Source organism: Pteronotus mesoamericanus, unplaced genomic scaffold (genome assembly GCF_021234165.1).
Source record: "Pteronotus mesoamericanus isolate MK-2021 breed Mesoamerican mustached bat unplaced genomic scaffold, CSHL_Meso_final contig_263, whole genome shotgun sequence".
Classification (NCBI taxonomy): Eukaryota; Metazoa; Chordata; class Mammalia; order Chiroptera; family Mormoopidae; genus Pteronotus; species Pteronotus mesoamericanus.
Window position 1 is genome coordinate 11,578,001 of NW_026555112.1, and position 17,910 is coordinate 11,595,910.

The 17,910-nt window shown below is 38.2% G+C and overlaps 1 protein-coding gene across 1 annotated transcript in view; it reads right to left on the reverse strand.

The window, feature by feature from the left end:
* CFAP54 (cilia and flagella associated protein 54) overlaps positions 1–17,910 on the reverse strand; it is a 245,943-nt gene that overhangs the window by 55,155 nt on the left and 172,878 nt on the right. Inside the window, exons 52-59 of the mRNA XM_054574504.1 lie at positions 15,344–15,449; positions 13,240–13,387; positions 12,267–12,424; positions 11,916–12,095; positions 11,689–11,815; positions 6,052–6,207; positions 4,614–4,719; positions 3,636–3,729 (exon numbers count right to left, since the gene is read on the reverse strand). Of these exons, the coding sequence (XP_054430479.1) occupies positions 3,636–3,729; positions 4,614–4,719; positions 6,052–6,207; positions 11,689–11,815; positions 11,916–12,095; positions 12,267–12,424; positions 13,240–13,387; positions 15,344–15,449 (1,075 nt within the window). The remainder of the gene's footprint in view (positions 1–3,635; positions 3,730–4,613; positions 4,720–6,051; positions 6,208–11,688; positions 11,816–11,915; positions 12,096–12,266; positions 12,425–13,239; positions 13,388–15,343; positions 15,450–17,910) is intronic.

The following is a 17,910-nucleotide window of genomic DNA, read 5'->3' on the forward strand; positions in this document are numbered from 1 at the left end:
GGAAATTTTACCTACTTAAATTCTGACTAATGGGTATTAAATGAAAAATAAAGAATAACATTAAGTTGTTATAATATACAAACAACTAGTGACACAGACATTCAAAAAAGAAAAAAACTCCTTTTGAATTGAGAGGAAAGCTTTATTGAGGAGGTCAAACTTGAGCTCAGAATATAAAAATTTGGACTAGAAAATTAATATGGTGGGCATTTTTTGACAGGGGAAGTACTCAACATTGCATAAGAGATTCTAGTCCATGCAACAAGCAAGAAAAAGAAAAAAATGCATTTAGGTTGAAAGTAAAGATAAAATGCATTTAGGTTGAAAGTAAAGAAATAAAATTGTCTTTGTCTTCAGAAGACAATCCTATATGTAGAAAAACCCAATGATGCATGCATGAGCACACACACACCTAGAATTAATAAATTTGTTTGGCAAAGTCACAGGACACAAAGCTCAATACACATGGAGGAACTGTATTTCTACAAACCAGCAATGAACAAATTTGAGAATGAGATTAAGAAAAAATTCCACTCACAAGAAAAATATAACAAAAAATATGTAAGATTTGTACACTGGAAAGTGAAAAACATTGTCGAGAGAAATTATGTAATATCTAAATAAATGAAGAGACAGTTCATATTATGAATTGGAAGATTGAATATTGTTAAAAATGGCAATTGCCTCTAATTAATCTATAAATTCAACATAATCCCTACCAAAATACTTAGTTTTTTTTGCAGAAATTTACAAGCAGATCCTAAATGTATATGAACACACAATGGACTCAAAATAGACAAAACAATTTTAAAATGAGGAACATATTTGGAGGATATGTACTTTCCCATTTCAAAACTCACTAAAAGCTACAGTAACCAACACAGTTGATATTCATGGAAAGGTAAAATTATAGATCCATGGAATGGTAGTGGACGTCTACATTTATGATCTACATTTACATTTATGGTCAATAATTTTGACAAAAGTGCCAAGGCAATTCAGTGAAGCAACGACAGTCTTTTCAACAATTGGTGCTGGGATAACTGGATCTATGTGCAAAAGGATGAATTTAAATACTTAACTCATATTTTACACAAATATTTATTCAAAATAGAGCCTGGACAAATTTAGAAGATAAAGCAATAAAAATTCTAGAAGAAAACAGATAAAAATCTTCAACATTTTGTGTTAGGCTAAGAGTTCTTAGACATGCCACCAAAAGCACAATATATAAAAGGAAAAAATGATAAATTGGACTTCATTAAATTAAAAACTTGTTTGTTTCTAAAAACACCATAACAACATGAAAAGACACTGGTGGTGTCATACACTGATGGTAGGAGTACAAAATGGCACAGATGCTGTGGAAAGAAACGTGACAGATCGTCAGAAGACTAAACACAGAGTTGGCATATGACCTGGAAATTCCATTCTTAGGTATACACCCAAGAGAGTTAAAAATGTATGTCCACATTAAATATTGTATACAAATGCTTAAAGAAGAATTAATCATGATAGCGAAAAAAGTGGAAACAACTCATATGTCCATCAATTGTTAAATGGATAAAGAAAATGTGGTACATCCATACAAGGGAATTTGACTCAGCAATAAAAAGGAATGAATTACTGTTACAAGCTACATGAGTGAACCTCATGAACATAACGCTAAGTGAAAGAGGCAAGCAAAAAAGACTATATATTACCAGACTCCATTTATATGAAATATCCAGAAGAGGCAAATTCATAGAGACAGAAAATAGGTTAGTGGTTACCTGGGGCTAGAGGTGGAAATGGGAATGACTGCAGATGGGCAATGGGAATCTTTTTGGCATGATGAAAATGTTCTAAAACTGGATGGTGGGGATAGTTGCACAACTCTGTAAAGTTATTAAACTGTGAACTGCACTCTTAAAACAGGTCAATTTCATGGATGTAAATTATTCCTCAATAAGTCTATGCTTTAAATGTGTGCTTAATGATCTCTCTATTTGACTATTTTTCTCCCACTTAACTACTTGGAAAACTTCTACTGGTCCTTCAAAAATTCATCTCATCTGTGAAGCTTTCTCCAGCATCCCCCCAAAGCAAAATTAGTCCCTACAATGCTCCACTTCCCTACCTCGACATACCTTGATTATAGTACTCATTATATTGTGCTACAATTATTTCTCTTCCTTGCTAGACTCTGTGCTCCTTAGGGAAAGAAAGTAACATGACTGGCATACTAAACACTCAATTAGTGTTTGGTTAATGAATGAATAAATAAAGGAATGTTCAAGAAAGGCAACTCAACTTAGCTAACAAATAATTATTGAATATCTACTAAGTACAAAGTACATTAGAATGTAGATGTTTAACTAAAATTACATAGTGATGAAAACAGTTCCCATGAGTATCTTTTATGTGCCAAGCCCATTACATTATTCTCCTAGCCAGTCTAAGAGGGAAGTATCATAGTATCATTTCACCAGATGAAAAAACTAAGTTTAGAAAGGCTCCAATCATAGCATAGCAGGCCATGAAGCTCAGATTCAAATCAAAACCAGCACTGTGGTCACTCTGCTATATGCATTCTACAAAAGTGAAACCATAATGCTTTCTTTTAAGGGTTGATAAACATTATATTTAGACAAATTTCAAATGTTATATTTCAGTGGTCTGAATGTGCTTGGATGATTTTTTTTGTTGTTTATTTTGGCTGCTTTTCGGGTGTCTAGTAATTGTAGAACTGCTAAAATATTTATACTGTGTCAAGATATACCGAAAATAATGATCATATAGTATGGATTATACTATTCCTTTTATTCAAATCCTAACTTATTCAAGCTCTTAATTATAAACACTTCTCTAGTAAAGGCCAAAAAGGTGATATATTATTATCTTACCATTCTAATAATTTGTATTGCCATTGGCTATGAAAGCAAAATTTTTGTTTTCTCTTACTGGAAACAAACATGATAATTACAGCACAAACAGTAACTTCTCTATGTAATCATAGATTTTTGATAGGAAAAAAAATAGCTGCTATTCATCAAAGGCAGCCACCATATAAATAATTCAATGGACTGAAAGCTTATATGCCTAATGGTTTGAAATTATGTTTATGCTGTCCCAAAAACTAGAGATTAGTCACCAAAATTTTCTGAAAAATCTCTCAGAGGGCCTGTGAGAACAAGGACAGGGTCTAGTTTGGACATGGCTTAATCACTTTCCAGAATACCACCTGTGTCAAAGCAGGTGATCAATAGGTATGTGATGAATGGATTAATGATTCCAACACCAGGTGATCTGTTTGTTGGCCACATCACTAATGAAAACCTAACTTGTCCATCTGATTAAGCAATATTTCATTTCCTGCAACTTCCTGCTCAATACTCATGGCTTAGAGTATTTATATGTACCTATATTTCATGGATAACACTGCAACAGACAAAAATATCTACATGAAACTTATCCCCAGAGCTTTAAATAAAATATTTAGAGAGAGAATATAAACACAAGTATGACTATAAAGCAATGAATTAATTTCTGTAAATCATATGGAAAAATTAGTCTCATTATTTCAGTAGCACAGTGTTACCAAAGTAGCAAGCTCAAAAGGTAATTAACTTAAAATTTTTAATAAATTTTTTTACCTTAGGTGTGGATGGTGCTGTAGAAATCTTGCTCTTTGCCTTTCTCATGTGTAAATATAATAGGGCAATCTCTAGGTAGGAGTCCCTTATCAACCTAAAATGGTACAGCAGTGTACTCATTAAATAGCTCCACCACTCATGATTATGTTCCATTATTTCCCAATAATTTCTGAGCTGATGAAAGGTAAAAATAGGCAAAACCAGCATCTGTCCCCAACTCACACCCTCTTCTCACAGCACTTTCAGCGGAGACTCTAGCATCTGCCTCCCTCAGGAAGGTAGAAGCTCTTGAAGAGAGTTAGCTTCTACCTTGTCCTTGTGGCAACTCTCAGTAACATCAAGATCAGCCTGGAATATTCCAGCAAACAACGCAGTAAAGAAGTGAAGGTCAGGTCTAGAGGGACCTGCCTTAAAAACTAAGCCTCTTTCTACCCTCCTACACTAATTAATATCAAAAGAGACAGAGTTGTGCAGAAAGCAGTGACTTGGTATGGGTTAGGTCTGTGTGTGCATTATCAGCCTATCACCTGGGGCCATTTAGATCTGTGCCGTTGTCATGATGGTGGCTTACTCTTAATCTTGAGGCAATTTTCATACAGAATTAAGTTGGCCGGCCCTGGTCCTGCTGACCAGTATGAATAGCCACATAATTCCTTTTTAGATACAATTTCACTTCCAGTGGAGGCCCCTGTAACCCGAGGACTGACAGGAGATTCCTCTGAGTACAGACTAGAAGGAACTCACAGTCCAGCTATGTCTCCAAGATGATCACCACCATCAGCCATCACTGCAAACACCCTGTGTCAGAGCCAAGAGCAATAAGCTCGAAAAGGAACTCAGTAAACCTGCTGGACAATGGACACCAGTGAACTAGCCCTGCTGTGGGTAGTACTGTACGGTATTCAATGAACTACCAGAATGCAGGGCCCAAACCAAAACACACACATTATTACAACAGCAGAGAGATAATTTCTTTACCCTGAGTTTTGATCATGGTTCAAGCTTAGTTGTATAGCTTCACATAAACTCTCAAGTGATGAATTTGGATATTTCTCTTCCATCAATATTTGACATTCTATTTTGCCTGAAAGAAGAAAAAGATAGACAAAGATGGATTTTCCCTTTTTCTATCATTTAGAACTTCAGAACAAATATTTCACGCTCGAGACTCAGAAAACTCGATGTGCTGTCCTTTTCAATCATCTGTTGTTTCTTGCTGTGGAAGGGAAGCCAACACAGAAAGATCTTTTATTTCTCTCCCCAGGAGTCTGAAGGCTCCCAGGCCTTTGGTTGGCAACACTGCATCAAAGCCTCCTTTGGCTTTCCAGACACAACAGTTTCTACCGTCTCCCTCTTCTCTCCATCTGCTTTGCACGAGTTCCTCTTCTTCCTGTGGCACGCATTCTCTTTGTCTACATCCACCTTCCTCTTTCCTCTCTCTTCTATCACAGATATCATAGAAAACATCTCTAAAAACAGAAAGCCCTAAAAGTCAGCCAATGCTTGAAAACCACCATGGATGACGGAAACGCTCTAGTTCTCACTCAGCCCCCAGACTTCGTGGTGAGCCTGTCTTCAAATGCAGGTGCTGGAAAGACGCTTTTGTAACAAAAAGGTCCAGAAAGGGAAGTCTTGTAATTACTATAAAAAGGATCCACAGTTTTCATGCTGCATGTGGACAGGGCACAGAACTACCAGGGGTAAGTTCACATCTGGGCACTATCATTTAGGAGCTGTCCATTTATGAAAAGTCACTTAAACAGGCTATACCGTGTTTTCCTCATCTATCAATCAGGAATGGCCAGGCCTACATTGTAGAGCTGTTGTAAGAATTAGCAACTTGAGATGGGGAGCCTAGACCACAGTGCCAGGCATCTTGCTGATGCTCTGTAAATGAGAACACTCACACCATCTCCATTTTGCTCATGGCTAAAACAGCCACAATAAAATCCCATGAATGTATTATGCAAATATGTGTTGTGTAGAAGTTATAAATATAAGTATGCTATAGCAATTTAATTTCAATGGGTATGTATCTTTTATAAAAATTATCTAAAATGCTTAGCTAAGTAATGAAATAACGCAGAAAAAAAGTATCTTCTAAGCATTATTTAAGGAACATTATTTATAGCTAAATGGCTGATGCAGACATTTTTGAGTCAAACATAAAGCCAAGGAAGGGCAACTGTAATTATAAAAGAACCTAAGGAACACTTTTTTCTATATATAAATTTAAAATGAGTAGTGCTCTCTTTATTTAAATCTGAGTTTGTACCAATGTGTTTGCCCTCACTAAGCCCTTTGTAAAAATCTGTATTTTTTTATACTCACTGACTAGATTTTCAAAGGCCTCTTTTTAATAGGGAAAAAAAATTCCACGAATTTTATCATAGTTCAGACCCTAAATACATCTTACCTTTCTGAAAGAGGATTTCGGCTTCTACCTCATGTTCCTCTGTTGCTGATACCTTACAGAGCTTCAGTGCTGTTTCAAAAAGCTGAAGAGCAGGTAACCACTTTGAAGAATCCTTCTTTTTACTGTTATAATATACTTGCTTGGCCATTGTATGTCCTAAAGAGAGAGGGAGAGTTGGATAGGAAGGGAACAATAAAACATAGAGTGTTCATAATAAGCCTCCAAGTTATTAGACTTCTCTCACAGTAAGGCACCTACTTAGAACTCTTGTGGTCTTTAGTTTTTAGCATCTAAGACAATTTTTAAAGAAACTCAATACCCAAATATTTCAATGAATTATAACAATAGTCCTTTAAAACTTTATTTTTGATAAATTTCAATCATTCTCATTTTTAAAAGAAAGGGTCATCTTTCAGATCTCTCAGTTCTAAAATTTGATAATGCTCTGCAGAACAACTTCCATATTCTTAAGATGAGGTTGTAATAGGGAAACATCTGGAAGTTTTATGCTGTTTTCCATAAAACTTGCATATATAAATAGACAGTAATTTTGCTTGCATTAAGCAATGTAGTGGCTGCTTGCTATTCACATTTTGTCATCCCAACTAGACAGTAAACCCATATGGACAAGGGCCACATGCTACACTTCTGTGTGGTCACATCATCACTTAACATAATGAAGGGTAGCTGTATGGAAGAGGCACTAGATTTAATCTGTGTGGCCTCAAAGACAGACAGACATTTATTCAAAAAATGTTTTCTGAGTGCTTAGGCACTGGATAAAAATGAGCAAAGAGAAGATTTAGAGCTAAGGGTTATTAAGTGTTTCCTACATGTCAGGCATCATCCCCAGTACTTAATAAGCATTACCTGAAATAATCTGGCTAACTCCAGCTGGATGCCATTTGACAGAGGAATAAGCCACAGGACAGTGGAGTTTAAGTAACTTGCCGAAGTCACACAAATAGTAAGTAGCAGCGCTGTGATTTCAGCCTAAGGAGTCTCACTCCAGGACCCACGCCCTAAACTCTATGATGCAGCAGAGCTCCTTAAGAGAGATATCACAGCGCCTAATGTTTAATGGGGAATGCTAACATCCAGATAGGTGATAAAAATACTGTGTGGTCAATTGTGTAGCAGGGAAAGCAAGGGCTCTGTGGTAGCAGTTTACAGGAGGGCAGGTATAACTGTGCAGAAATGCCATTTCTTTAACATGACCTTTTCTCTTTTCCTATTGATTCAAATTGGCCCCATCCAGCACCATGACTCACCTGCCTCCCTCTCCTCTGCACATCTACTTCCTTAACCATTAAGCCCTCAGGACAATGAGACCCTGATCAGCATTAAACAATCTTAGGAAAAAAGCCACAGATCTATTGATCACAGAGACAGAGCTTCAATCAAACTAAAGATAAAATCTGGCTAGGCTCCAGACCCAGAAAAATGGAATGACCCTACCAACAATGTCTTTGCAAAACCAGACAAAGCAACACCATGGCTAACCTGAGGACCAGATGTGGTGATCAACTTACCCTCTACCTTAGCACCAATCAATCAGTAGAGACCATGACCCTAACTCCCTTAGAGCTATACAACACATCCCCTAGAAGCCATCAGGGAGCCAGGCCCTTGAATACTAGCTTACCCGTATCTCTGGGCTTGGCACCATTTCCTCAACTATTAAGCCCTTATTTTCTTTGTGGCAGTTCCTGTTCCTGTTAGATTAGGCTTTATGCATGCAGGTAAATGGGTCCCTTTAGTCCAATAACACTGGCCCAGCCTGGGAAAGGTCAGGGAAGCCTTCTCAGAGGATGTGGCTGATGACCACCTTGTCTTTGGTAATTTTAAAGAAGAAGAATATTGGGATAAAGAGTAGAAGGCAACTGGAGGAAACACTACGTTCACAAGGCAGATTACAATAGTTCACAAGGCACACACAATAGAGAGATATAAGAAGAAAGACAACATAGGACTGTAGAATGAAACAGTTGCTGTGTTCCAGGTAAATTGCTGGTTTGGTCCAGTCATTGGTGTTACCACGTCATTTGAGGCTTTGAACAAGTCCCTATGTGCCTCTGGGCCTTGAGTGTCTTCCTCTGAAAAATGAGGCAGCGGCAGTAGAAAAATTTGAGTTCCCTTCAGGTTCTGAAAATTTTCAACTGCAGGATGCTATACCCTACCAAGGGCTTTCAAGAAACCTCAGATGTGTTGTAAATTTTTAGTTTAAGAATGTATTATACAAACCACAGAGTGGTGGAAAAGTGTGTCTCTCTCCCTCTCTCTCCCCCAGGAGGAAGTTACCAAGCCCTTACTTTGGATGATACAGGATGGAAGCGCACTGCTGGGCACATGGAGCTGGGAAACCAAGGAGCTCCCAGGGCTCCAAAGGCAGTAAGGAGGCCAGGCATGGACAGTGAGAACGGCGGACACTGACAAAGCTCTCAGAAGAAACGAGATGCCCTTCTACACTTGTTATACATTCCACTCACTTCACCCCACAACAAGTTGGTGAGACTGGTTCATACTTTTCTTATCCATATCTTATGGAAAAGGAAACTGAAACAACAGAGAAGTTAAATGGCTTGCTCGTGGAAATTAGACCAGAATTCTATTCTTTCACTGGAGTCTATACTCTCTCTCTCTCTCTCTCTCTTTTTTTTTAGAGAGAGAGAAGAAGGGAGGGAGAAAGGGAGTGAGACATGCATCAATGTGAGAAACAATGAGCAGTTGCCTCTCCTTTGCTCCCCATACCTCGCACCCCAACCAGGGACCAAATCTGCAACCCAGGCATGCGTCTTGACTGGGAATTGAACCAATGATATTTCACTTTGCGGGTCAATGCCCAACCAACTGAGCCACATCAGTCATGGTGAGTCTATACTCTTAACCCCAATGATTACTGAGTGTGATTAGAAATCCCAGGCAAGAAGGATATGCAAATACCATTTGTCCAATGCAACCTCATATTTCAATATATCTCCCATTTTTATATGTTTCACCATTGTTTCAAATTATACTTGAACACTGTTTATTAATATGAGACAAAAATACCAAGTATCTTCATTTCATCAAGGCACTTAAACATATATACCATATATGCATGCCATATACCATATATAAAATAGTACTATAGAACATAGGGCTGATATATAATAATACTTAAATTACCTCCTAGATTTTTGTTAAAATAAGGAAAAAACTCTCTCTCTCTAATGACACAATAGGCTCTTTGAGGGCAAAGGGCGACTGGCTAGGCCTCCATTGTATTCCCACTCCCAAGCACCCTTCTGGCAACTTTCTTCACTCCTGTTATAAAACCGGTTAATTGATTTTTTATCTAATAAGAAAACTCAAGGTTTTATAATAATAATCTCAAAATGCCTTTTTCTGTGCGAGGCTTTTGCAAGAAAAAAGATAATTTTTAAGTGTCTCTATTCTTGCAATGCAATCAATGCTATCACTATAAAGGCAAACTGTCAAGAAAGCATTAAGTCAGATGACTTTACGCTTCATAATATTGAAGTGCTCCTTTTTCCAATAAACATCAACTCTGTGAAAAAAAAGTCGTGAAGCTGACATTGTTTTGACAGAAAAGCTGCTTTTGGTTTTGTTTTTTAAAGTCTGTGTTTAATATAATATAACAGAAAGCAAGCTGTTCTGCTTCAAATGAGTCTAAGAAACAGCAGCAGTATTGCTACTGAGTAGTGACACATCTTCAAGATTACTAAAGCAGGAAAGCAGAGAATACATTTGATGTAACAAAATCTGTACAATTTAGCACAATCTGTACTTTAAGCTCTTGTAGAAATCAAATATACCGATAATATAACATATTGTGAACTAAAAATGCAGAAAAATAGCTCTCATGAGCTATTTTATTACAGATTGCTGGAAGGAATTCTAGAGGCCAGTCTAAATTCATAAATAAGGAAACTCAACAATATAGAGGTGAAGCGATTTGCCTAAAGTCGTAACCCTCGGGTCTTGTGGTGAATAATAATGATGAGGGGGAAGAGCAGAGGGAGACAGGGAGAAGGCCAGGGTAGGTGACCGCTCGGGCACGCCTCTGCCGCCCTCCCTGCTTCTTTCCAGTCCAACCACCCACTTCTCCTGAGCTGAGCACCAGCTGCCATGGGAGGCAAAGGGGTCCCAAGAAGCAGGGGTAATGTTTTAAAATGTAGATTTTATTATTATTCAGGCAGGATGAGGATACTAGGTCAGGGGATGATTGCCATTGAAAAGATAGTTTGTGACTGTTCTCAAAAGGAAGAGGCCCAGCACGCCATGCCAGGGCACATGGGGAAGCTCCACGGTGGGTGAGGAGGTAGCACAAACAAGGGGAACTGTGGACAAGAACCTTTGCTATGGTTTTCATGGGAAGGAATGGGTGGGGGAAGGGTAAACAGGCTAAGCAGGTTTAGGGTTGGCTAGTTAAAATAATTTCAGTGGGCTCTGCTAGTGTCCGACAGCTGTCCCTAGGGTGTCTGGGGAAGGGTTACAGTGGCCCAGAGTGTAAGAGCCCAGCAACGGACAACAAAGGAGCTGTTAAAGCTCTAGAATGGTTGGTCTGCCCATGAATGACATGTTCAATGGAAAGCGGTTTGCTAATCTTTAGGAACTGGCTAATTCTGAGAGAGGAAGTTTCTCCCTAGTCAGTAAGGCACCAGGTGTCAAAGCATCAGAAATACAGAAAATAAAACGGCATGGTTAAATACAGTTAGAACTAAGAGCTTGTGCAAGATTCTGTCCTCTGAGCTGGAGAGGAGCCTGGGAGCTAGAGGCAGGCAGCCATGGGTCAAAGGTCAGAGAGGTATCCTGGAGAGAGTTCCTCCTTGGTTTCTGAGGAGCTGTAAGCCTTCCGCTTACTGGTCCACCTACTCCAATCAGTTCTGCTCTTGTTTGGCTTCCGTTGACCCTCCAATCTATTCCTTACCCTGCAGCCAGGGTAACTAATATTTTGAAACCTAAACAATCCCCAATTCACCTCTTCCCATTGGGCTGCCCTATCCCACTCTGCTCTGGCTGGACTTGTCTCCTTGTGGCTCCAGAACATGCCAAGCTTGTCCTGACCTAAGAGGCTATGACTCTCTGCTCCCTCTGCCTCTACAATGCACTTAGTGATGCAATAGGCAACCCTCTCTTCCTTGTTCTTTATCAACAGATCTTATCCACACCTTCTATAACACTAACGATGTATAATTACATATGTGTATTTAATTCATTCTCATGTATTTACTTTCTATATTCTAGCTGATTTCCTAATTGTTATCAAAAACACATTTTATTCTATACAATATTTATTTGATTAAATTTTATAAATATTAAAATATTTATTTATATAATATTTATAATATGATGTATATGATGTATATTCCTACATGGTTTGTTTACTTGTTTATTTCTGTCTCCCACACTAAGAGCAGGGATTACATCTGTTGTAATCTAAAATAACTTCCCAGGTCCTCACACAGAATTTGGCATGCAGTAAATGATCAAAAACGATTTGTTAAATAAATCAAGCTTGGGTATGCATAAATATTGCCCCGTATAAATGTCCTCATATAATAGCATGCCTGAAAATGACTTAAATTTTTTTCATCAATGGCTTGAGTGTAATGTATGTTTAAGTGTTCTTACCAATTCTCATTTTTGTTTTGGCCAATAACATGACATGAGGAAGATAGACATTTTTCAAAGGCTGTAACGGACTTGCAAAGTCAGCGGTAGATGAAGGAAATTCAATTGTTTCTCCAAAAATTAGCATCTGTAAATGAAACACTGTAATTAGCTAAAGTGGTTTGGAATAAGGGGAAAAAAACAAAAAAATAAGTTTCTAAATCTTGTGGACACAAAAGCACTCTCACCTGTTCAATAAGAATGTTGTGAGACTGAGTCAACAAATTTAATTTTTCTGTTTTTGAAGAGAGAGTTCCCTTGAATTTTTCTGCTTTTGTTAAGTCATCCAACAAAAGCAAGCTTCTCACCAGAGTTAAATGAGATCGAGGAGAAATAAACTCACTTCCTTCAAGCAAACGTATTATGGCCTATTAAAATGAAAGTATTCCTTGTGATCGCACTGTTTGCAATTAACTGAAATAAGACCTAGCCATAGTGACTGTTATGCATTCACTACCTGATGAAATTTAAAATTCTCTCCTTTTGTTCTAAACTGAATCCTTTGGTAAATATCAATGTGAATGAAGTTTTCCTTGTACCTGAAGGTTTTTTATGATGTCTGCCTTTAAATGCTTCTCTTGTAGGCCAATAATTACAGCTTGCATCAAGAATTCAGCCTGTAGCTCCTTGTCCCCTGCACTTTTTGCCTCCACACACGCTTCATTGATGAGGCTAACATAATCTGTCATATCGTTTTCTAAAATAAACAAATGTAGCTATTTAAAAGGCACTGAGAAAGTAAGAAAGTATATATGTATAATATGCTCCACATTCATCACAGGAATATTGTCTAATACAGAAGAACAGGAAGACACAAAGACAGAAAACAAAGAGAGTACATGAAACACTGAAATAAATGTTTTAATTTGGGGGGACGTACTTTAGGGTGTCCAGATGCTGAAAAAGTAACAATAATATTGCATGAAATAATGTAATTTGGGAGATTGATAGACATGGATGGGTAAATAGGTTTACAAGTAGATAATTATTAATCACTATAAGAACTAACATTCATATGAGCCAACCAGTGATCTAAGAACTTTATAAATTTAACTTATTTAATTTTAGCAATAATTGTATGAAACAGGCACAGCTATCTCCATTTTACAGAGGAGGAAATTAGGCATAGGGGGATTAAGAGGTTTGGCCAAGATCACACAGCAAGAAAATGGTAGTAGGAACATTTGAACCCAAGGCAGCTGGTTCCAGAGTCTGTGCTCTGGACCCCTTACTCTATGCTGCCTTTCTAGAGGACAGAAAGACCTGTGCACTAATATTTTGAAATTTCCTTGCCTGCTTCGCATACATCCGTAACATATGCCATTGTGATATAAGAGACTGTTGAAAATGATTATTCTATTTAATAACCTGAATTTTTTATTCTGGAAACAAATTAAGCTAGAGAGCTATACCATGTCAATGTTATAATAAGCTATATCCCAGTAATATCTCTGTTACCTACCTGAAATCATTTTAATAAAAATTTTGATTAAGAAAATAGGACATTTTTACCTTTCACAATCCCAATGCCACGAATCTGTGCGACAAATGCAGTCACCAATGCCAAGCAGCACCTCAACCACAGATGAATGTTGAAATATTCTCGAGAATTTAGGGAAATGGGATCTAAAAATTCATTATCGTCTTTATTTTCAGTGACCTAGACAAATTAAAATTATGGTTATCTTCACATTTTATAATGTAAAAGTTCTAGCCTAATGCTTAATGTGATATAAGTTAAAAGAAGTATCAAATATGATTTAATAGTATTAAATTTTCAGTTTAGAAATTATTCTTGCATATTCTATAAAACATAAAAAATACACAAAGGAAACAAACAAATAAGAGCACCCATAATCCCACAATCCTCTATTAATATTTTGATATACTGCTTTTCAGCGTTTTTTTTCCTCTCTATACCCATTGTTGAAACAAATTTTTGCAGTCTGATTATTTATTGCAAATTATATTTTCAGCAGATTCCATGTCCTCAAAAACTTTGTAAGCACCATCTTAAAGACTGAAAAATAATAAATAATACTGGCTAATATTTATCAAGTGCTCATCATGTGCCCGGAAAGATTAACTATTTGCTTAAAATTCATCATATTTTGGCAAAGGTGGGATTCAAACTTGCCCTTCTGAATTTAGATCCCACAGTCTTAATCCCTTGTGTTTCTTTGCTGTATTCTGCTCACATCTCAAACATATTACCCCCTTAACAAGGGTAACCAATGTCCAGAGCTCGTGGAAGGGAGGTGCAAAGAGAGCTTTTTCTTGGGGGAGTGGCAGCGATCAATCGTATTTAGACACGTGGGAACTTCAAAGTCATTTAGACAAATGCCTGTTTGTTCTAGGGCTCTCCTGCTTTGCATCCCTGACAGCGCATCAGCCCCCAGCAATTAGTAGCACCTGCTATCAAGGAGCAGCTACTGGGCCTGGAAGGGGGCTGGAATCTGGAGAGACAGGTGAGAGGTACAGAAAGGAGGGTGGGCTGTTCCTGGAAACTCAGTAAGAAGTGATCAGAGGCCTGGGGGCGGGATGCTGACGACAATGGGCGGGTGCAGCAACTGTGGAAGAGTCTAGTGTTTAGATTAGCAACCCAGAAAAAGATGCCCATCAGTGCCTACATTTCCTGTTACTACTGAAAAGCCAAGTCACAATCTAAACCAGGGTTTCTCAGCTTTGACACTGCTCACACGGTGTGGCAGCTCACCGCTGCGGTAGCCTGTCCTGTGCAGGATGGCCTGTCGCGCAGCATCGCTGACCTCTATGCACAGTAGCACGCCCTCTAGTTGTGACCACCACAATGTCGCCAGACGGTGCCAAATGTCTCAGGGGCGCAAAATGGCCCCTGACTAACAACCATTCCTCTAAGTCAGTTTTCAGCATTTAGATTGCTTTTTAGAATTTTTGTTACTTTTATTACAGTAAGAAATGAGTCTCTATTTAGGACAATTGGTTTCTTATTTATAATGACAATAGATATTAGCAATTTTATTAGTCAAATTTAAAATAATGAGCAGAGATTCTATGTGATGAATCTTTATATTTCAAACAATGCTTTACTACTAAATTACTTGATCTTATCAAAAATCCAATAAAATTTCAAGTAATTTGCAACACCAGTTGTCAAACAGATTTGAGAGCTTCAGTGTGGAAGAACGTAACTATGAGAAATCCAAAGCAGGACATAGCGCAGGTGTCATGCTGGTGATGCTAACGTAACGATTAAAAATGAAATGAAGAGCAAATAAATAGAAACAACTTTATGTGCTCATGAGGTCAGATCTAGAATTCTATACTGATACGTTCAGCGGGACTTTAGTCATTATTACATCCAATTCCATAAGTTTGCAAATGAGATTTAAATTTAAATTTTTTTACACAAGTTTAAGGGGCTTGCTCAAAGTATACCAATTAGTTGCACAAACAGGGCTTAAATACAGGTCTTTATACTTTGAATTCAATGTTTTTTCTACTTTACTCCTTTGTTTCATCTAACTGATTAATTAGATGATTTTCTAGATGCCAATAGTCATGAATATTAAATATTCATGATAAATATTCAGGATAAATATTAAATATTCATAATAAATATTAAATTCATACATACAGAAGCTCCTGGAGAGATGGAACTCTCTGTGTCATCTTCTACTACTTTCTTTTTAAAAAGTTTCGAATCCTGGAGAAGTTTAAGTGTGGAAAATACAATTGCAGCACTAAAATAGAGAATATATTTTAAGTGTTATTAGTATTACACTTGTGGCATTTGTATGTTATTTCCTAAGGCTTTCCTCCAAAAAACATTCCCATTCCTTCTCCAGCCCCAAAGCTGTTAGGCGCCCCTTCTATGCACCTTAAAATTACCCCAGTCTTAACCAGAGGGTAGTATTCATCACACTATTTAATTGACTATAAATTTCTCTACAGCTAATTTGTCTTATTCCCTGTTAAAACCCAGCATCTAGTGGCTGGGACATGATAGAACCTAAAAAATATTTTTAAATGAAAGTGAGTAAATACAAATAATAAATAAATTAAAGTTTCCAAGGTTTAAAACAAAATTTACTGACAATATCACTAATAAAATGAGCACATACTCCTTTTATATAAAACAGAATATGGTTCTCCAGCCTTTTGAGGTTATAATATTGTTACTTAATGCTACATACTTAGAAACTATTAAGCTAAATTCTTGCTTAGTGTCTAGCCAGAGGGGAATGTACTAAATTAAGAATATAGAAGCCAGAAAACATGAATTCTTATTTGCTGTCACTCTATACATAAATGTGTCTTCACTCTAGGCCATCACACTCTCTACCTCTGAATAATAAATTTATAATTGACATCACACTTTTTAAAAATATTATATATACACATATGTATGCATTTGTGTGTGTGTGTGTGTATATATATATATATATATATATATATATATAGCCTTCTTTTGAAAATCTATCCTAAAAAAGAACAATCTACACACCTGAAGATTCTTATCACAGTGTTATTTATAACGTGGGAAGATTGGGTGAAAGCCCAATGGACAATATACCCATCTACCAAATTCCCAAGTTGGTATCTCCATTTGAATAGTTAATTGACAATCACATTTAACAGGTGTTACAGGTTGAATGTGTCACACCAAAAAGGTATGTTGAATCCTAAACCTTGGGACCTCAGAATAGGGATCTGAGGAAATCAAGTTAAAATGAAGTCATTAGGGTAGACCCTATTCCAATTTGACTGGTGTCCCTAGGACAAGGGAAAATTGGGGCAGAGACAAACATCCACAGAGGGAAGGCGATGTGAAGACACACAGGGAGGACACAGCCACGTGCCTGGGGTGATGCATCCACAAGCCAAGGGACACCAAGGATTGTCAGCAAACACCAGAAACTAGGAAAAGCAAGGCAGGACTCCGCCCACCTGGAGCTGTCAGAAAGAACACAGCCCTGCTGACCCCTTGATTTTGCACTCCCAGCCTCCAGAACTGTGAAACGATAAAATCCTGTTGTTTTAAGTTGCCCAGTTTTGGGTCCTTTGTTATGGCCGCCCTGGAAAACTGATAGAATAGGTTAAAAGCAGCTCCCCTTGCTTCCGCCTCCTCCACCAAATGCTGTCTTCTTCTCTGCCTTCTCCCCCAGGCAGAGCCCAGGATCATCACTGCTGCCTCTTGGACTCACACTCTGTTCAAGCCATCGACAAGCTCTGTCAGCTCCAACTGCGAAATATGGGCACCAGCCAGCAGCTCCTCGCTTCACCTCCTCCATGGCTAACGCCTCACTCCAGGCGGCCATGATCTCCAGGCTGGGCGGCCGGAGCCGCTTCCTGACCGGCCTCCCGCTATGGCTCGGGCCCTGCAGGCCTGGCCTCCAGACAGCAGCCACAGCAACCTCATCAAGGTGTAGGTTAGGTCACGACACCAGTGCACCCCCACATTTGGGCCAGTTACTGAGGCTTCTGGCCTAGTATGTGATCAGCTTTGTCAGTGCTCATGCCTGCTTGGGAGAGGGTATAGTCTGTTTGTATGATCCCAGAGTATTAAAGTGGGATCATTTTAAGGACTGAGTGAGATACTGATTCTTCCACTTGCTAAAAAAAATATATGTGTTGAGCACCTGCTATGAGCCAGGAACATTTCTGAGGTCTGTGGATACAGTCCCGGCCCTCATGGAACTGAAATTCTAGTGAGTGGGGTGTGCTCAGAAAACAGGAGCGCGTGGCAAATAGACGGCACTTAGTGCATGCTAGCTGCTATCATTAGTATATTGAGTTAGCCAGGAGGGTTGGGGAGAGGAAACTAAATTGATCTTTTTCTGAGCTGTTAACCAGAATGGAAAACTTCGTGCAATTATCGAATTTTAAATTCCCCAGATTCTACCAAGTCATTAAAATGATATAGAAATTTGTAGGCCACGGTATTGTTTCTGGTTGTATAAACTTACTGTTTTTTATTTAAAGTAAAACTAAAGAAACAAACAAGAAAACAACAAGGAAAAATGTAACACTTATTCATGATGTATAAAGGTATAAAAATTCCCCCTCCCCACACGCGTTTCTATGGCACCGCGTTTCCTGGGTAGCTTCAGAGGCTAGCCCCGGATGGCTAGAGAGGACCCTGGGGGGAAATGTAGTGCTCGTACCATCCTTCTGATTCTGAAGCCCAAAATATTAATTTCA